This window comes from Oryzias latipes, chromosome 24 (assembly GCF_002234675.1).
Source record: "Oryzias latipes chromosome 24, ASM223467v1".
In the NCBI taxonomy this organism is placed as follows: Eukaryota; Metazoa; Chordata; class Actinopteri; order Beloniformes; family Adrianichthyidae; genus Oryzias; species Oryzias latipes.
Window position 1 is genome coordinate 1,700,930 of NC_019882.2, and position 21,634 is coordinate 1,722,563.

A 21,634-nucleotide genomic window follows, 5' to 3' on the forward strand; every position below is an offset into this window, starting at 1 on the left:
AAGTCCTGACTTTGTCTCCATCCTAGCAGCATAATAGAGGTCCACCACTCACACCTCCAGTCAGAATGGGAATCTTTGAATGTGTCGTCTCTTGAACACTTTCTGTTGCCGCCTGAAACATTAAAGCATCTCCCTCGCCGTGGTCGGAGCTCCACTCTGAACCACTTACGCGCTCAAGAGCAGTTGTGAATCATATCGAACGGTATGAATGAATCAGTCAGCCTATTTTCGAATTAATCTGTCATCCAGCCCTGCATTCCTGCCGTCTTCCTTCGCTGTATTTACAGCCAACAAAACTGCATTTAAGGGCTTTGGTAAGTCGTCCACTCATTGCAATCTCAGCTCCACTTATTTTTGATCATCCATTCAGAGTGGAGGGCTGCAGATGACAACCAGCAGTTACGCCGTTCCCAACTGTCTCAAAGGTTTCTGAATGTAGAAATGACAACAAATAATTTTAGAATTGTTTAATGGTGGTGGGGGGGGGGGGGGTAATTCAAGAACGTTTATTACACGTTTGTGAACGTTTCCAGCACAGAATAGAAGAAGCATGCCAAGCAAACACATCAAACTTCTTAAAGACGTAAGAGAAACCGTGAAAAGTGGAATGCTGTACACACCTCTGCATGTGCACACAGTCTGAAGCAGCAACACAAAGCCGATGACATTCAAATGCATGGCTCTGTTTGTTTGTGCACCCACCATGAATATTCGTCATATTCAATCCCTTTTTTTGTGTGCGGAAAGTCTGCTGCAGATTTTCCGCTTCAGAAGCATGCTCGATGCAATCCCAGTATTCATCCCTGTATTGACTAATTTCACAGCACTTCAAAAAAACATTAGAATTCCTATAACGAAAGAAGGTGCAAATTATTCATTTGGGATAATTGAAAATATATCTTAGTCACTTGCAGGTAATTAATTGCGGCATCAGGAATCATGAAGTGGCGTGCCCGGCAGGTCAGGAGTGACACACAAAAGTTCTACAACAATGTAAAAACGTGGTCATTATTTATAATAAAGGAAATTGTCAAAGACGTCTGTAATGAACGTTCGCTTGATTCACTTTCAAACTCACAAGACAGAAATGTCACTTAGAAGAAAAGTATTGTCCTGCATCTGTGTGAAACTCTTGTTGCATCACTGTCAATGGGAAACATTGGAATGTTAAACGGGTGGAATGTCCGTGACACATGGAGGAGGTTTTCCCTCAGGGAACACAAGGAAACCAACCACTAAAAACCTCAAAATAGCAAAGAACGAAAACAGTTTCTGTCAGAAACTTACGGGGAAAAAGACACTTTCTTTCAAGAGGTCTCACTGAATGAACCAATGGGGGATAAAAGAAAAAAAAATGTTACTTTCTCAACAGCAAAGAGAGGACAATGCCCAACGCACATGGAAGAAAGCTCTGGAACACAAATGAAAGCTTCATGTAGGTCACCTCAGTAATTTCCAGTTTATACTTGGGAAGAAGGGGGAAGTCAGTTCAGCCCTTCATATTTATGGCAAGCTGTATAGAAAGAGAGATGACTATCATTACTTACTCAGAACAAAGGGGTTTGGGTAGAAACAACGATAAAAAGAGCCTCTGAACATTTACCAATCTGGTTTCAATGACCTATAGTCAACATGGACCCCATATGCTTTACCTGTGGGCTGACTTAATGTGCCCCAAGTGTCTGTGGATTTCCATGGTGGCCCCAAATGTTTGCCCATGTGGGAACCAAGTGAGATTTGCCTGTAGATTCAGTGGAACCCTCTGGAAAAAATAAACTACACCCATATAGGACCCAGCTGGGTCACACAAAAATTACAAGAAAAATCAATAAAATTTTAACAAGAAAAATAAATTACAAGAAAAATCCCACTTGGTTCTCAAATGGGCTAAAGATTTGGGGGTACCATGGAACCTGAGGACAAACCCACTTGGGACCAATCAAATCAGCCCACAGGTAAACCATATGGGGTCCATATTGAAATGTTTGCTTGGTGGCAACCGAAGGAACCAAAGAAACCAAAGGAAAACGATTCAGCCCAGAGTCATAAGCTAGGAGCTCACATGGTCAGTATGGGGTTGTTTTGCTTCCACCATCATTTCTGCAGGGAATGAATTCTGTAACAACTTTAAACAGATGCAGAACAATAGCAAATGAGAATATATAGTTAGTGTAGTCCTTTTCTGTTCTCTTTTAATTCCAGGAGGCACTTCTTGTTTTGGTTGCCAGGTTGACGATGTAAAAATGGAGTCCAAAAAGGTGGAGCCACTGTTGGAAAGGCTTCTCATTGTAGTTTCTTATCCTCGTCCAAACTGGACTCTCCCCCAGGAGTCCCGTACATTCACAAAATCTCCAGGAACACGTGAGCTTTTTCACAGCGCCGCTTCCTGCTTGCTGGCATTGCCGTTGGCTGCAGGAGCCATGATGGTCGCGGTGGGCGCTGTCTTCTTGATGGAGGTGAGGCGGATGTGGGAGGTGCTGTGCAGGTAGCTAGCCTGGCGCTCAGGGTTGGGACCTCGACCACATCGCAGCTGACTGACGGAGGAAGAAATTCCAAGTGAACCAATTGAAACATGCGACACAACGTTCACACTGCCCTCGGAAATGCGAGGGAATGTTTAAAGTGTGACATGTTTTTGTCATATCTTAGTCACTCTTCTGTTAAGGAACATTAAAATGGTCTTTTAAAGTCATGTCTGTAGGTTTATGGGGTTTCAATGGTAAGTCTGACCTGTTAAAATGTCGGCGGAAGCTCTCGCTGAGCAGATAGAGGGCAAACGGGTTGACACAGGACGAGGAGAAGCTCAGGACTCTGGCCAGCAAGGTGATGACTAGGTGGGCCACGGACAGGTCCATCTGGTGGTAGTGGAAGGACCGGTACATGTAGAGCACATGGTTGGGAAACCAGCATAGAGCAAAGAGGCCCACAAAAACCAGCACGATCTTAGCCAGACGCTTCCTGGTCTCCATCTGGAAGAGCAGAGATGGAAGAGCTGGTCAGGCAAAGTATTGACAAACTTCAGAGGGACACTCAGAAAAAAGTACCCAGTGGTAACAATGTAGAGTAAGAGCAGAGGTCTGAACCTTTGCTCCTTAAAGTAGACACGTTTGCGGGTTTGACCTGCATTTGTTTTAATGGTCTGCTATCTTTAGAGGCTGTAGATGAATGTAGACTTTGGCTTTGGTACATAAATGCATAAAATGGATGAAAACACATTTTATTATCAGAGCACTTCTTCATCTCTTTGATCTGAACTATAAAGACATTTCCATCTCAACAGTTTAGTTAACTTTGTTGTGTCTTCATTTGTCTTAGTTTTGATTGCAAGTCCCAAGTCTAATCGTTACATGTCCAAGTCTCTTTGTCATATGCCCTAGTCAAGTACCACGTTTTTTTGTGTCACATTTATCCAAGTCAAGTCTCAAGTCTCTTTGTCACAGGACCAAGACAAGTCCCAAGTCTTTAATATCAAATTCAAATAAAGTCCTATGTTTATCACAAGGCCAAGTCAACTGTCCTACATCTAATTACATATTAAATCAAGTCCCAAGTCTCTTTGTGACATGTCCAAGTCAACTCTCAAGTTTTTTTGTGATGTTTCAAAGTATCGAGTCACAAGTCTTTGGTATCAAATTCAATTGAAGTCCCACAATTGTTACTACAAGACCAGGTCAACGTCCTTATGTGTAGTTATATGTCCAAGTCAAATTTCAAGTCCTACAACTCAAGTTCAATTTTTTTGGACAAATCTGAAGTCTTTTATTACAAATCAATGACATCTTTCATATTTTCAACTATTAAGTAACTTGTACAAGTCCTTCTAGTCTTTGGAATTGGTCCAAGTCACGTCAGTTCAAATAAGAGAGGACAGTGTAAATGGGCCAACTGTGTTTTCTATCACACAAATGTGACACAAACATGGCAAAGTAGAACCAATATAAGCATTACAATGTCAACAAAAACGTGTAAACTAGAAGTTCTTTTAATGAAACTAACATAAGAAGACAGACAAATGACACGGTGGAATGGACACCAGTCAAAGCAGCAGTTCCTTTAACGGTCCAGTGTCATCACTGACTGTTAACCCGCTTAGATGCTGTAAAGGATGGAAGAAATGAATGAAAAAGCTTCATAACATTCAAACACTTGTTAAATAGGTCAGCTGTTTCTGTCTGTAAACAACCTCTCAAAAATACAATAAATATGGTTTTATTGGAGCTTTTTCAGACATCCTCAATGACTTCCTCTGATTGTTGGTAGTTCCTCACATGTGCCTGATGCTTTTAGATGAGCAAAAAAAGTCTTCTGTTTTTTTCAAGTCCATCACCTTTTCCAGCGAGCTGGCTCAAATTCAGCCCAGAGCAATTTCAACCTTCTCATTCAAAATTCATAAAAATGGACAGAAAAGAAAGGAGTCTGTGTTTGGGCTCATAATGTGGACGCTAAAGGCCAGAGCTTTCAGAAAAGACATTTTCTTTTCCTCAGGAGCTGATACATTTGCTTTTCCTCCTGCTTTTCTCAGCATCACTTCGACATTTTTCGAGGTGCACAGGAGGAAAAGACACTGTAATGTCTGTAATAATCTGGGGGATTGGTCCAAACATGGAGAAGGTGTTCCCCCTGTTTTGGCTTCAGTATGAGACACAAGTTCCCTTTAGAAATGGTTCTGATCAGATGACACCATGGGATCCAATATTAAATTGGATCCCTTTGTCCTTTGTCAGGGTTTGTCCTTCAAGGGAAACTTGTGGTCAGATCTCAGTCATCATCTCAATCTCAGCGGAAGGTTTAGGCCAGCAAAGAGAGAAGACATGAGTGGAATTGGTTGCAGGATTTGAACCAACGTCTATTGGCTTTGACCACCCCACACCACGGTGCAGCCCCCTGAAGAATTAGCCTCGCTGTAAACATTGACTGTATCTGTGAACAGGAGTGAGGGAGTGCAACGTCACCCATAGAAAATCATTCACTTCCAACTGCAGCCAAAGGAAATCAATTTAGCCGTAGCTTTTTTTCGCAATGCGAATGCTGCCATATTGGAGCCAGACGTTTCTATAGCAACCACACTCACCAATCAAAAGTGAGCTTGTTGGAAGGCCACAGCCCTACCACTAGAAAGGATAATTTTCATAATTTTTCGTCGGACGTGGGGACCATCGGGCTCCACCTACTTTTATTAAGGCATCTGAATGGTCAGTTTTTAACTTGAATAATTTAAACTACAGACAAAAACATTGTGAAAATAATGATTATAATTAATTAATTAATTACCAAAGGAAAGACTGAGTAACAGCTGTTTATTTCTCTATTGAAGTCAATGGGATTTTGGCCTCTTGGAGCCAGCGGGTACCTCCTGTTAGGAACTCCAGGGGGGAGGAGTCACCTAAGTCCAATTCTTTACCCTTCTGCCACCCTGGTCAGAGCTGCATGTGTCAAACAATCCCATTTATTTCAAGCCTCAAAATGGCCCAGGTTGTAGGTCCTGTGGCCATCCCATAATCATTTCAAGACATCTTTTGGATATCCCCGACACAAACGTTTGTCCTTTCTTCTTTCTTCAAAGAAGTTGGACTTTTAGAGTACATTTTTGGATACTCATCTATCTTCAAAGCCATAAACGAAATAAGATAAAGAAGAAATTTCACAATTCTTGGTCACATTCCTAATCTGACCTGTTTATCTTTTCCTAATGTGCACATATGGATACAAGTATTTGCTTGTTTTCTGACGGTTTAGAACAGACCCAAATGTCAGCAATAACTGAAAGCTGTAAACTGTAACAGAAGGTAAACTCTGCAAAGCCTTCTGGGAAATAGGCTGCTGCGATGACGAAAAACTTGTAATTGTTATTTTTGCTGTGTCTTTCTGTGCAGGAACTCCAGAAAGGTGTGTTTTTTAGGGGTTATCAGCTCCAAACTTGGGGAATAGGAAAAATGTAGAAGTAAAAAAGTATTTAGCTGCTGATGAATCCGTTTGAAGCACACGGTAATTAGGTTTCTAAATGCTGGAAAGTGGAATGTGATCTCGGTCTCGTGATGTTTTTACTAAGTGACTCTGTACTTGCGATGATAGATTATAGCCTATTGGTTACATGGACAGCAGCACTCCACTGCTAAACTGATTTAACCGTAGTCGAGAAAATTCAAATAAGGCAAGCAGTAATAGGTCTGTATTAACTAGGTATTTATTTTATCTACACGTGTTTCTCTTTACCGTTTTTTCCTGTCTTGCTGAGCTTCTATGCTTCTACCTGCTGTTCTTCCATCTCCCTTTCTTTTCATGTGACGTCTATTCATCTGAGGCTCCTTCTTGTTCCACGCCTGTCAGTTTCTCAGCCTCTTTTCTCTTTCCTGCTGCTCTTCTTTGTGAACTCTTCAGTCACATGCGCCACCTCTTGTTGTGGCTTTGCTGTCAGTCACAAACCGTGTCCACGCGTCATGGGTGGAGCATCACAGACAGCGTCGCGTTGCAACGGTTGCTGCTGGAAACGCTGGAGTCCATGTGGACTAAACCGCAGTTGGATGATATTCACGACTCTGAAAGCAACTCCCTCCTCTGATTAACAACCACTTCAAATGTGACAACCTTTTTGAATCAAATGTCATGCAAAACTGCTTTACTATAATTATGATAAATGTTAACATTAGGTCCTCCATTCGGAAGGCGCCGCAGACCAGCACGAGCTAAACCGGCAGGGCAACATTAGGTCCTCCATTCAGCACTTGCTTGCATTTGAAGCGATCAGTCTGGTTCTCCTTTTGCACAGTGTGAGTGTAGATTAACAATGACACCTTTAGCTCTTATTTGTTCCCCACCAGCGTTTGTTTTCTCATAGGATTCACTTTGTTTGGCAGGTTTAAAAGCTTCTCCAAACGCTGGTGTGATCCAGACAGGCCACCACGATCCTCCCTGGTACGAACCATACATGATAAGAAAAAAAACCTTCCAGCACAAAAACAAAAAGGAAAATTCTCATGAGCAATTTTAAGACCCATTCCCATGAAAATGCTGTTTTTGGTGTTTTTACCATGATCTCCTAGCATGGTTGAGAATCAGGAGCAAATGAAAATGCTGTATGAAGAAGCTAGTTACTCTGCTCCATTCTGATCATCCACCTGCAGACAAACTGATCCACGACCGTCTTTGTTTTCCTCGTCTGAGCTGGAATCTGGATCTGAACTGTGCGGCTGGATAGCTACGATGTGGATCGCCATTTTTGTTGGAGTCATGATGTTAGGCCAGGTTTGTAAGGGGCTGTAAGCAGCGGGAGAGAGTGTAATCAGATGGATGATGTGATATGGGGTTGGGTTGTTCTGCATCAAGGGTTCACAACTCAGAGGTGAAATTCTGATGAACTCCTGCTGCTCTGCAGAGATTATGTCCTAAAAAACAGTTTTTCAGATTTGATAATAATAATCAAAGGACCAGTGGGAATGGTCCTTTGATTACATGGAAATGGATCAAAAGAAGATCAGAGAGGGACTTGTAACACAAGTTCCAGCTCAAGTGTTTACATGCTTTCGACTACAGTAACTGTTTAAAGTAATAGAGTAATCTGAAAAGGCGAAAAGCGGCAGTGCTTTGTTATGTAACTCACTACAGTAGAGAAGTTTCTACATTGCCCTTTTTCCACGGTCTGACAGCGGATCCCGCGTGACGCTACACTCCTAAACACAGTCCTTAGCTGTTGGAACTGAGAGACTCGCCGATGTTTGTCGGAACAAGGAAGTGAGGACGCTAACCACGTCTGATTGGTTAGACTGATGACGTGCTGATAAAAACTCCAAGAGTGATTGGTGGAGACATCTTAAGTGATCCAACTTTTCCAAAAAAGTGAGTAATCGGCTAAAGTTCGGCAACATCAGTCAGTCTGATCAAACTTTCCTGTACCTGTTTTACATGAGTTCTAATTTTTATTTGTTTTTAATGTTGACATTTTTATTGTAAATGTAATTTATTGTTTCCCCTCTAGCCAGGACTCCCTCGAAAAAGAGATTCTTAATCTCAATGGGACAATTCCTGGGTAAATAAAGGTTAAATGAAAAAAAATAATAAATAGAAATCAAATAAACATCAATAAAACAGTCTTTTGTGATCTTGCTTATCTTTAACTACTCAGTGTGAAACCTAGTCCTGTTTGGAGGAACACAGATCTGTAGGCTGTGTCACACAGCCACTGCGTCCAATTTATGCAAATTGTGAAAGAAAAAATGAACGAATGATACTTTATTAATCCCACGATGGGGAAATTAGGTAGATGAAAATTGGTCAGACGTGAATATATGTGGAAAAAGTAAGAAAAGTTGTGGTCTTCCCATTAAATTTCCACAGATGGATCACAAATGAACTGCAATCAAACCACAGAAGAAGTACGAATGAATGCAAAGAACAAGAACATGAACCATGATTATTGTGCTGTTTATACGCATTTCATTAGAGATTCATGCATCAATTACGTCATGTAAACATGACGTGCGCCGTATTTGCGATATAAAAGTTAGACATCGGTGGTTCATGTATGAAAAGTTTGTTTGACATTCCCCTACAGACCCTTCAGCCGAAACCTCAACGGACGTCTGTGCACATGGATTGGTGACAAACACAAGAAACACTTATGAATAATATGTAAATTTCATACATGGAAAATGTGCAAAATGTACATAGCGGCTGTGTGACACCGGCTTGATGTCCTGGTGATGGTAAATGTTTTTTAGACTAGTGAAAATGAGTAATTTCCTACAGCACACCTGGCCGTGTGTCTCATGGCACACTGGTTGAAAAATGCTGCTGCCTAAAGTATGTAGGTGGACTTGTTCCAAGTCGGATCTCTCACTCGTAGAAACAGTGGCTGAAAAAGTGACGGCCGAGATAATGTGTTGAAATCCCTCTATAGGCTAATAATAATAAAGATTCATCTCCAGAGGAAATTCTCCTGATGTATTGAGGTCGTGTTGTCATGATTTTCAATAATGTTGATAAACTGTCACTGCGTTTCCCTCTGAAAGGACACTCCGGGATGAAAATGTGATTTCTGGAACTCAGGATGAAGAATTGGATCACAGCGTTTATGTGTCCATGTTTCTTGTTCATTTGAACATTAGGCTCAGCGGTTTTTGTTGATGCAATCGTCCCTGCAGCCTCAGGCCGGTCTTTTCACATGCACTCATAACTCGTTTACCGTTTCCTTCCAAGGGAATAAGAAATAAATCACGTTGAAAACAGGATGTGCAATTCATTTTCTTTATGTTCCACATGTTTTCTCTTTTAGCACAATTCATTTTTTCATCCTAAGTTTTCTTTTTTGGTTTCCAATCAATTCAGTCTTTGATTTTCTCTGTTGGTCCCAGCATCCGATGACCGGTAAAGCAGGTTGTAAAAAAAGGATGGATGACTTTTCCGTCTTTCTCATTTCCTGTTTCTTCTTGAGGTCAGAGGGACCTGATGGAGCTCGTCCTAGTCTTGTCAACAGTCTGTCAGAACGTGCAGGCAACGGGAATTGATAAACAACAATCAAACAAGAAGAGGCATTTTTAGACCGTCAAAGAAACTGATTTTGTATCCAGGGGAACTTTTGGGTAATCTCCCCTGAAAATAACTTTAAGATCCTAAATTAAGAGCAGGAATCCAAATATTTAGACATTGGAAAAACAGCAAATGAAACAGGTTTGGTCGCTGCTTGACATGGATGTACATCAGCTTCTACCAGCAGCAACAATGAAGGAAATGATGCTGCTTAAGCTTTTGTTCAGCATCTCCATGGAAGAAGAGAAGAAACCAAATAGACTCTGGTTTATTGACAAACACTTCATTACAACCGCCAAAACATATCAAACATTTGAAGACTCACCATTTGTCTTTTTGGGGTCAGGAGTTTGAGTACAGGCTGCACATTTTGTCTCTGGACAGAAAACCATCTAGATTTACAATATATATATCTGTCTTTTTCCAGAGTGAGACATAACCTTTAAAAAACATTTGGACCGGCCATCGGCGGTTTCCCCGGCCGGTTGGCTGCCTCGGTCCCGTCGAGGCCTGACCAGAGCTCTTCTAGGGCCGGCGTTTGGGGGTGGGGGCCTGGGCTTGCTCCGGGGGGGGCCGGCGCTTTCTGGCTCCCCTCTCTCTGTGTGGGGGTGGTGGTGCTGGGCCTGGGGTGTCTGCGCCTCCGGGGGTGGGGCCCCGGGGCTGGGTGGGCCTGGCCCCCTTGCTGGGGGGGGGGGCGGGGGACGGCTGTTTGACCACCGGGGGACAGTCTATCATCTGTCCCCAACTTACCCCCTTCCTCATATAACCTAATAATAGGGTGAGGGGGTGGGGGGCTTAGCCTGCGATGAGCCTTGGGGGGGGGGTTTACTAGGCAGTGACCCCCCTCCTGTGGTTGCCGTATGGAGTGGGCCCCCCCTCTTTCGGTTTTATTTGCACCTTAGACATGTAGGGCCCTTGGTAGGGGGGGTGCTTGGACATCACTGCCAGCAAGCAGCGGATGTCCTCCTGGCACCCTACCCGCCAATTTTAACCGCACCTTAGACATTTAGGGCCCCTTGGTGGGGAGGGTGAGGGGACGTCACTGTGAGTAATCAGGAGACGTCCCCTTAGTGCCCTACCCGCCAATTTTAACCGCACCCCCCTTAGTACACACACCCCTCCCCCCTCAATATATACATCCCAACATAAACACACACACATGCACACACACACTCTCTCAAACACACATACACGCACACACATTTTGCAAGGAAGGTGGGACATGGGACCATCTGTCCCCTGCCTCTTCCCTGGTGGGGGGTACGGGCCCCTTTGCAACGGCGGCTGTGTCCCCGGGGTGCCGGCTTCCTGGGCCCGGCGGTGCTCTCTCCGCGCGGTGGGGGGGTTCACATTACATCTGAGCCGGGGGTTCGTGTCCCTGGGGGGTGGGTTCTGGTCCTTGCTCCTGAGTGCTGGGCCCCGCCAAATTTCCAACTGTGGCCGAGCCTGGTCGGGCCATATTTACAACACCCCTTGTGGGCCCTCTTTTTTCCCCGGGGTTCCCCCCTTCTGGGCGGGGGCGGCGGGCCCCTGCCTCGCTCCTCCCTGGACCAACCGTGGGCCGGGCGGATGGCTGCCTGGAGTGCGGAGTGGGTCTCCCTTGGGGGGTCCTGGCTCGTACCTGGGGTTGGGGCGGGGGGATGCCCGGAACTCCTGGGTGGTGGTGGGGTGCTCGTCTGGGGCTGTGGGCGTCCTTCTCCGGTGGGGCCCTGCGTTGGGTTCTCCCGGCGCGGCGGGGGGGCTGCTCTCCTGGTTGGGCTGGGGCGGCGCCCTCTTTCCCTCCGTGCCTCCCTGCTCTCTGGCTCTGGGGGCCTTGCGGCGGCCCTGCTGGCCCTGGCCTGGGTGGCAGGCTTGGTCGCCCGGGCGGCGGTTGTTCCCTGCCGGTTCCCGTGTGGCGTTGGGGGGATTCCGGCTGCCGCTGCTGGTGCGGTGGGGGTCTTGGGGTGGGGATGGCTGGGCACTCTCCCTCCTTCTTTTCACGTTCCACCATCCATTTTAGAAGAACATAAACACTCACCTGAGCACAGGTGTTAGCTCAACAGACTGAATGACTGAAATATTTCACACTAGTTGGTTTTAAGGCATAAGTATGCGTGTGAACACTATCTGTTTTGTGTACATGTCGACAGGTGGACATTTTTGCAACTAGCAGGTGTGTTTATAACATTTGAGTGTGTGTGTGGACAGGCTCCGCCCTTTTTTTTTGTTTTTTTTTACATTTGAACCTTACCATAATGATTAACAACCAGTAAACTTGCTGCTTTATGCTGCTTCATGGTCTTATCCCCCTTCCCCTCCTATTATCACCCCCTACCCCCTCTCTCTCTATCGTCCCTCTCTCTTCTTCCCCTCTTTCCTTTTCTGTCCGGTCCAACACCAAAGATTTTCAGACATGTTTGAAATTAATAAAGTTTGGCCTCAATTACAAAAGGGGTTTATTCAGACATACCTTTGGTTTGTCTGAAGATTAATAACCCCTCTTGTTAAAGTAAAATATGTCCAACCCAAGAGGCCCTCAGCTCTCATCTGTCTGCCCAGCTGTTGGACAGGACAAGTTAAAAAAATAAAAAAAAATAAAAAAATAAAATAAAAAACATTTGGACAGGAATATGTTCTGATGAGCTTCGAGTGGTGGGTCTGTTGGTACCAACGATGCATTGCTTTCACCATAAACAACTGAAGCTTTTCCCCTTTCTGACGTTACCACAGCAGTCCCTGTTTGACCCCAAAAGACGAGTAGATTAAATCTTATTTGCCGAGGATTTTTCCTGTCTCAAATGGGATTGAGAGAATCGCTGCCCCCTCAGACGGGGTTGACATGGATTTTAATGTAATGAGATGAATCATCCACAGAGATACAGAAGAAAGATGAGACTAATTCCATGACGATGATTGGAAGTCTGACTTGAGGGTGTGAAAAGGCGTTTGGTCTCACATGCAGTTATCCGTTTAAATCCTAATCAGGTTGAGGTCAAAGTGACGTGCATGTAGATGAGGGCCGGACCGCTCGGTGGGATGCTTTTCCACTTTTTATGGTGCTTTGCCTTGAAGCTCTATTACTTTTATGTAGTTATCATTATTACCAGTTGAGGACTTTTTGAAAATAAAAGAACTAAATGAAGGAGAAGAAATGTTAATACGGATAAAAAAATGACTCTTTGAATGGAAACACAAGTAAAGAGAGTGTCGGTACAAGGCTTTGAACGAGCTTCACACCAGTCTACTGCATCACTGGGCGGGCTGTGGTGCAGCGGTAGGGCGGTCGACCTTTGATTGATTGGTCTCACATTAATTCCCACCATATGTCCAAGTGTCCTTGGGCAAGACACTGAACCCCACCTTGAATCTGGTGGAAGGTTGGCGCCAATGTTCGGCAGCGGAGCCATCAGTGTGTCAATGGGTGAATGGGACTGTGAGTGGAAAGCAATTTGGGCCTTTGAGGAAGGTAGAAAAGCGCTATACAAGACTACGCCATTTACCATTTACACCAGGAAACATGTTTCCTGGGATAGTTTTAATGATTAATTTTAAATAAGTCTGTTCGAAATGGAATTGGAAAGTGGAACAAGGTGACAAAAAGCCCAAAAGACTGTTAAAACCTTTAAATAATTCCACGAACCTCATTAAAACACCACATTCAACACCTTAAGTAAAGACTCAGGAAAATAAAACGTCAAACGCAGGTGGGCGGGGAAAACGTTGTTTTCGGACCGTCGCTAACTGACAGCATAGCAGCGTCTAAAGAGCACAACACAACATTGTCATCATCACAATGAAACATTCAGTCTCTCTTTCCTAATTCTATGAACAACTTCCAAAGAGTGCAGTAAAAGCAAATTATTTAAAGGGTTAAATACTGGCTCTGAGTTTTTTTGAAAAGACCTTTAAAGGTAATGGCAAAAAATGCATTTATAGAATTGTAATATTGATTTGGAGCGATTCAGAAAACCTGATGAGTTGTTTGTCTTCATGGCTTTTTAATGTGTTTTGTCTTCTCTTATTTTGAAAATACTTTCACTCACTCTGGACATCTTAATCACCTCACAACCCTGCATTGATACGTCTTTGTATGAATGTATCTCTGCTGATTGTATTGTTGTTGTTTTTTTAACTTAAGTTTTATTTTTTATTTTTTGTAAACAAGATAACACTAGAACATGACATCAAACAAATAAAGTCTTACAAACAAAGAGTAGAAAAGGAAAGAAAGAAGATGATAATAATAAATAAAAATAAATAAGTAGAAAAGGCAAGGAAGAAAAAAATAGAACATGTCAGCCACCATTCCAGAAATGTCATACATCGACCAGTGAGTTTTTATATACAGTCCATCTGTCCCATTTTGCCTTAAAATGTCCTTCTCTCAATCTTAAAACAAAAGTCATCTTTTCCATGATATAAATCTCCTCCACTATTTCAGTCCAGTCTGTGAGGGTTGGTGGTTCTGGCTTAAGCCATCTTCTGGTTATTGCTTTCCTTGCCGCAATCAGGAATATTTTCACCAAATACTGATCTTGAGGAATGACTGTTTCAGAAATGTTGCCCAGATGTAATACTACCTGCTTGAAGGGGATTGTGTAGCGCAAAGAGTTTAAGACATGATGGATGGAATGCCAAAATGGTCCTATTTGCGAACAGTTCCAGAAGATATGAGAGTGATTTGCCTTTACTGCACCACACTGTCTCCAACACATCTGTGGATTTGCTGATAGTTTGCTTTTAATTAAAGATGTAATAAAGAAGCGCATGAGGTTTTTCCAATGAAATTCCCTCCATTTCAGTGATGTGGTAGAGGACTGTGTTGATGCACATGTTGAATACCATTCTTTCTCTGAAATAGTGATGGACATTTCTTTTTCCCACTTTTCTTTAACATATAAAGTTGTGTTTTTCTGACATGAAATGAGGCTGTGGTACAGTTTAGAGATCATTTTGGATGTTTTATGCTGGTACGCTCCAATTATTACCTCTAAGACTGGGTTTTGTTCACTCCCCGATTGCATTGTTTTTGTGTATTATTCTTACTTGGTTTCTTGAAATAAACCATTTCAAATCAAAATCAAATCAAATGCATCTTACAGAATACGGCAGCAAACCTCTCAAATCTGTCCTTTCTGTGAAGTCGTCAGTGGCTCCGAGTGAGACACGGTGACAGACTGAACCAATGAGCATGAAGCAGAACAGCAATGGCGTTCACAGCTTCAAACGTCTTTGGTCACGTGACGCATTTGCCCATCACTAGTGCATGTTCTCCCCGTCTATGCGTGGGTTTTCTCCGGGGTCTCCGGCTTCCTCCCACCGTCCAAAAACATGCTTCATAGGTTGATTGGTTAATCTAAATTGTCCCAGGTGTGAGTGTGAGAGTGAATGGGTGTGCGTTTGTGGACATTCTACCCTGTGACAGACTGGCGACCTGTCCAGGTTGTCCCCTGCCTTCGCCCACAAGTGGCTGGGATAGGCTCCGAAAGGGAAAAACGGTTAAGAAAATGAATGAATGAATGAATGAATAGTGAAATGTGAAGCCGTGGGGGTGAACTGCTTTTTTTGTGGATCGATAGGTGTCTTTGTTTTTTTTGCCCTTGAGTTCAGCCTGAAGCCTTTCTGCTTCACCTATTTAAGCCGGTGCTGCTTGTTTATCATGAGTATAAATACTTTATTGCTTTATTATAAAGAATATGTAATTAAAGTGCCCTAGACATGAATGACAGGATGCAACAGCAGGACACAAATACAAATATGCAGAATTCACCCGGTGAGATTTGTAAATATGTCTGTTGAGAAGGAACGTGATCAGATTCATCAAGAAAAAAAGTTTTTATCCTCAACAGCAGTAGATGCCTTTTTTTTCTTTGTTGCGCACAGGCTGGTTACGTTTTGTTTGTACTGCCGTAATAGGAAACAGTTGGTTCTAAAATCCTGTAATGCTTTTACTGGCCAGGAGTCTGTTGAAAAAAAAGGGTTGGTAGCAAACAGGCTACTCCTTGTTCGGTTTCCAATGTAAGGGTTGTATTTGAAATAAATGCATTTGGGATAAAACGCAGAAATAAACACCATAGAAACACAGAACTCATTTGTTAGTTTCAGTCGTTCATCGAAAAACGTCCTCATTCTGTCGCACGTCTGTCCTTCATGGGATTTTCTTTTGTTCCTGAAGAACACCAATTACTGGAGCTCATTAACAGTAAAAAAGCTAATGTTGTCATTGATTTTTTTTCTATATAATTGTTGTACATTCCTCTTTGAGAAGACAGCAGGTAAACATTTTTTCACCTGTAGACCCATGTTCTTGGTTAAAGCAGGCGGACGTCAAACATCAGCCGAAGCATTTTGTTGTGGCTTCAGGTTTTCTCATCTGTTCAGACCAGAAATCCTCTCCCCAACACAATGCTTTCAAACATCCACACGACTTTGATCCTGAGCTGCTGATGGGAGGGGGCCTGCGTGGTCGTTCGCCTCGCCGTCCGACATGAACCATCGCTGTTAGTGACCGTGATGAGAGGAAAGGGCTGTAAATCATGGACGGTTTAGAAAATGATCGAGCTCTGACATAAATAATTAAAGGCTGATGTTTACAAAGCTGATGCAGACGGGATCGGATGCTATGACTTAAAGTCATCACCCAAACGTTGTGTTTTTAATTAAATGTAAACAACGCGTGTCATGTGATCCGTGGACAAACACTCAGCTCCATCCAGCTGATAGAATTTCACAAATTCACTGTGAGTGGTAAACCTGTTGATCTGGAAGTCGTATTTCAGCTTCAGCAGCGGTGAGTCACGATGCTCTACTGTCTCCTTGAGCTGAGAAGAGCCAGAGTGCCGGTCCACATCATCAAAACCCTCTAGAGAGGCGCAGAGGGCATCCTGACCTCCTGCATAATCACCCTTCGTTCACGACCACCTGTCACCCTTGCAATGCTCTCCAGGTGATCCCATTCACCTGTTTAACAGCCTCTTCCTGTCTGCTGCCATCAGGAAGGAGGCCCCAATAGTACACCTCCTCCCCTCCAAGTTACCACTGTAGTACATGATATGGTCAGATCATTGTTCTCAGGAGGCACCAGTCACTGATTGAGCCTTAGTCCAACTAACCCATATGCGGGTTGAGCCGTCTGTCTGGGTACATGGAGGCTCATATAGAGGAGTGGCAGGTGTGTCTTACAGGTCCCTTGAGGCTTGGACAGCCATCTCCAGGACGTCATGAAAATGGAACGTACCATCGCCGTGGGTGTGGTACTTATGGCGTACGGGTGATGCTTTCGTACGGTGTCCTTACCCCACACTCTAGTTGTTAGTGAGGTTTGAGTACTGGCATCTAACTACACAAATTCTCCACGTATGGGGTGTGGAGGTGATCCATAAATACTCATAGGACGTCCACAAAAACTACACTCTGGTGTTCTAATTTCCTCATTTCTAACAGTCAGGCTGCAGCAAGCGGCGCACACGTATGACGTGACCAGCACTAACGAGCTGCTTGTACAGTCCATAGGATTTGGGGGGGTTTGAAGAAAGGGAAAATCTGTACGGCACGCCTGCGTCTCGCCCACTTTCCCCTTACATATTGTGTAAGTCTTCACTACGACTTGCATCTTTTAAACTCAACCAATTCAGAGTCCCAGCACGGCGCAGTATTTTGGATTCGAGGGGGCAAGGGGCGTGTGGCCTCATAGTTAGAAAAAAAAATGTGCCCTCCACTCCAAAGGTCTGGACCCCGGATGACCCCCACCCTAACACTTGAGGAGCTTTATCTGTGGACAGAGATGGGGCAGCAGCTGTCTCAATCTGCAGCTTTCACATCCGCTATTCTGCAGAGAATATTTCAATTCCAACCACCTGACCTCTGTGTTTCAGGGAGGATCACCACAATCTGAAAAAGTGCAGCAGAGCTTCTTTCACAGCTGCTGGATAATGAATGGCTGTGAAGGAAACCACAAAAAACCCTTTGTGAGGATTTTAAGTCAAATTTTCCTTCAACTGGAGAAATAATTCATGTTTCAAGTCCTTCTTCAGGATTGCTCTCATTGTCTCCATTTTAGGTAGATAGTTATTTTTTTTATTTAATTGTCATGTCTTAATATAAATAAGGCGTTAAGGGTCCTGTGTGACCCCTAATGGAGGACTTATAAATATGACGTACTGTAACATTCACCTGTTTGAACAAGTCCTGGAGTTTTTCCAGATTTTTGGTGATATGAAAAAAGGGTTTTTGCTTTGATGTTTGTCTGCAGCCTGTCCTATACAACAGATTTGAAGCTTAAATATTTCAAGTCCATGTTGGTGAACTCTAGACCCGCAGTGGTCCTGGTGTCTTTGGTGTTTAAAAGCAACAGTCCACAAAGGTGCTCATTACCTGTCAGCTCCCGGTGTCAGCATATGATTCACCATTTGGAAGTCTGTGTCCGGGGTCCGCATTAACCCCAATCATTTGAGGTCAACGTCATCGCCATGTGTCTTTTCTGGCCTGCGTGGCCACATGCGGCTACAGCGCGCCCGGCTTTGTGTGCAACACAAATGACTTCTCTTAGTGGTGTTTGTGTCCTAATGGAGGAGGAAGACAACAAAGATGACGACTGTCGGGAGTCTGAGTCATCTGGAGGCTGAAGATACACGACGGAAGCAAAGTCACTGTCTGTGAAAATGTATATCAGTTAAGTCTGAATCCTGCTGGTCATGGTATGGACTAAACTCTGCTTTAATTCAACCGACTGTTTTCATGTTTCTCTTTCTTCATCCTAGCATCTTCCTCCATTTTTTGCCGCTTAACTCCTACAATCTTTCATCTATTTCAACCATCCAAATATTCAAATGTTCAGCTCTTCCAGCTTTTTCCAGCTATGACTTTTGGTCCTTCAAATCCTTGAACTTTTCCAGATATTCCAGGATTATATGGAATATATGTCCTGTCTGCTGTATGTGGTTGGTGGCTGATGGCAGGTTATGTGTGATGCAGTGCATAACTTTGCTGATTCTAATCCTGCTGTTTGCATTAGTAAAAAAAATATATTTTTTGTTGCTGTGCTGTTTTCACTTTATTTATGGTCAACGTTGATCATGTGTGGAAGTCAACTCTGGTCCTCTGTTCTCTTGCAGTCGAATTTTGCTGCGTTTCACCTCAGTGTGACTGAGACACGGCGAACATTTCGTGCATTTTACACGTAGTCAGTCTCTCATGATACATGTGTGATATACGTCACTCATAGGTGTTTCTTCCGTTCGTCATTCGTCAATGTGTGCAGATGTCCATCGAGAGTTTTGGCCGACTGGTCTCGACAGTGTCTATGCACACGTCCCGCTTCTTTGAGTTTACACCATTTATGTACATTGTGCTCTATAACGTACATACAGGATGGTCAGGGGAGCATGTCGCTGTCAGGTGATAGGGTTCTCTTCAATCACGCGTCTAATCACTAACAAATGCCACGCCTACCGTTGGCATAAACAGAAGGGACAAATTCACCAATAATTGACAAAGTTCTTTGATAAACTAATGCAAATAAATTCATTTTAGTATATCAACATATACCCCACTGGCCCCCACAATAACCTGATAGATTCATATTTTTAAATCTAATATATTAAAGAAAATGTTTGATGACGATGATGAACAAACAAATTGGAATAAATGTGCAGTAGAAAAAAATGATAAAAAGTTAAATGCTCGTTTTTTGTTTTTTTTTTGTTTAAAGTCTCTACAGACTTAAAAGATATGTTTTTTAAAAGACATGTTCTCACAATTAAAGAAAAATATTTTTACATCTGCAGGAATACAAAAAAATGCAGAAAGTCAGAGCGGACTGAGCTTCCTGCCCGTCCGTTACGGGGGGGGGGGGGGGGGGGGGGGGGCTGGGGAACAACAGGGAACATTAGGAGAGTTCTCCATGGAACTGAAGCCGTGAATTACAGCTCTGCCTCTCCGTCTTTAATCGCCGTCACGGCCAGATGTGTCCTGCCAACGTCATTAAGGCAGAGTCATTACTAATTCAGCTCCTCCCTCTGTCTGACCTGCTCGCCGTCTGTGAAGATCAATCTTGTTTAAACTGATTACTCAGTCTAGCTGATACAGTCCTCCTCCAAACCCCCCCTGCAGCTAAACTATTTACTCCCAGGGCCCCCACCACCACCACCTCCACCACCCATCGCATCACGACACATGTGGGTGCAAAAAGCTTCACGTCCAAATCGACCCATGTCAGAAGAAGCGTCACTGGTGACACCTCCCTCTCGGAATGTAAAAACTTCAATCAAAGTTGAACTTTTGGTGTCATCAAATGAATCCTTAAAAAAGTGGTATAGTAGGTTTTACAAATAAAATATCAAATATCACAACGTTATTCTTTCATCCACAATTTAAATTCCTTCTTCTAAATCCTCTGATCAGGCGTTCACATCTGAGGAGGCTTGATAAAGCAAAGGGAGACACGTCATTGTGCCAAAAGTCAATCAGTTGGGACACTATGTACCATATAGGAAAGGTTGTGCTATGTTGCAGTTTACTACGTATTATTTAACAATCTAACTGGCATTTTTTTTAAATTGTGTTACTGCAATAAAAATGACAACAATGTTTAGTTTAGCCAGGTAAAGTTTCTGTGGTAAGGGTATTTGTTCCCTTTCCGTTAGCAGCCGCTCGCTTTCGTTCAATTTTTCTCCATCTTCTGCTGCAGTGTTTTGCCAGCCAGCAATTAAAAAAAATGTTTGATGTATTTATAATGTCAAGAAAACAGTAATAAATAACTTAAAAAAATCATAAACAATTGGTTTTATATTATGTCCCTTTCTGTTAGAAGCTGTGTCTCCAATTTCATCGTTTCTTCATCGTTTCTTGATTTCCTTTTGTGTTTCAGTATTTGCTCATTTGTACTGGGAATTGTTGTTGCTGTATATTAAATATAAGCGTGTCTTGTACCTCTAAGCCACCATAAGAAAACAATAAAGGTGAGACACAACAAGCGACTGAAAAAAACATTAACAATGTGGTATGGAGAGTTACTGAAGCTGTTCATTTGGTTTCCTTGGTTTTGTCATGAAGTCGATAGAGACCAGAGACACTACCTCCCTGTTTTCTAGATGTGAAGATACAAAATGGTCCAATGAATGTTAGCTCAACCACGCATGAATGTCTGCGGTGTTTGACGGCGTCTGCTGGTCACCTGTCTCCTGGTGTGCTCGCTGACTTCCCCCGGCATGTTGTGCGCGCTCTTGATGAGCGTGCGCGCGATGTGGTAGTAGTATATAGAGATGATGGCCAGAGGGATCAGAAAATAAACCAGGAAGATCATCACAGAGTGAATCTTGGGATGCATCTGATTGGACAGCGGGTAGGGCACGCAGTTGACGAACGTCACGTTCATGTTGTCCTTGTGGCCCTGAGCAGAACGAGAGGAAAGAATGACCCGTCCAGAACAAATCTGTCGGTGATTAGACAGAAGAAATTAGTCACGCATTTAAAGGACATGTAGATAAAAGCAGCTTGAGGAGTGGGACTTTCAGGCTGCAACTTTTACTTTTCCCCTCAACAATCCTACGTGTTTGCATTAGCCACGCCCCTCCAGTTTGTAAGCAGGAGTCAGCGCCATGCGCCGGGAACGGAGAACCCCGAAAACGCTAGAGGAAGACGTGTTTTTGGTGGATTACAGGAAAACGTTCCTCCCCGGCAGAAGATCCTGCCTCTTTTTGGGTTACAGGTCATAGACGGGGAAGCCTGAACGGGAGTTTGCCTTTTGGGTTTTGTCTGTCCCAAGGCCAGCTCTTGGTATGATCTACATCATTTAAATTTGTTTTGGCGCCCTAAAATATTTTTGCCCTATAAAGATACCAGAGAAAAACTTATACTGGATAAATACTTAAATACTGGATGGGTTAGTGGATACGGATGATCAGCGTCAGGGAATTTACTTTTGGACTCTTTTAAGTTGGTTTTGTTCATGTTATTATATTATGTAAAAGAAAAAAATAGACTGAAATGGTTTTCATTGATCAGAAGCTGGAAAAAGGGCTGCCTCATTTATGTTTATTGACTCATGTTTGAGGTCATTTGATGTTCCCTGAACGACCATTAGTGCTTGATACACCGTTGTGTCCTCTTTTTGTCAGCCCCGGTGTGCTCTGCA

General features: G+C 43.3%; 1 protein-coding gene across 1 annotated transcript in view; it reads right to left on the reverse strand.

Moving 5' to 3' along the window:
* Nucleotides 1–454: 454 nt before the first annotated feature.
* The window catches only part of nmbr (neuromedin B receptor), a 48,479-nt gene continuing 27,299 nt past the window's right edge, over nt 455–21,634 (reverse strand). Inside the window, exons 3-5 of the mRNA XM_020714679.2 lie at nt 20,675–20,890; nt 2,731–2,969; nt 455–2,534 (exon numbers count right to left, since the gene is read on the reverse strand). Coding sequence (XP_020570338.1) covers nt 2,372–2,534; nt 2,731–2,969; nt 20,675–20,890 — 618 coding nt within the window. The 3' untranslated portion in view covers nt 455–2,371. The remainder of the gene's footprint in view (nt 2,535–2,730; nt 2,970–20,674; nt 20,891–21,634) is intronic.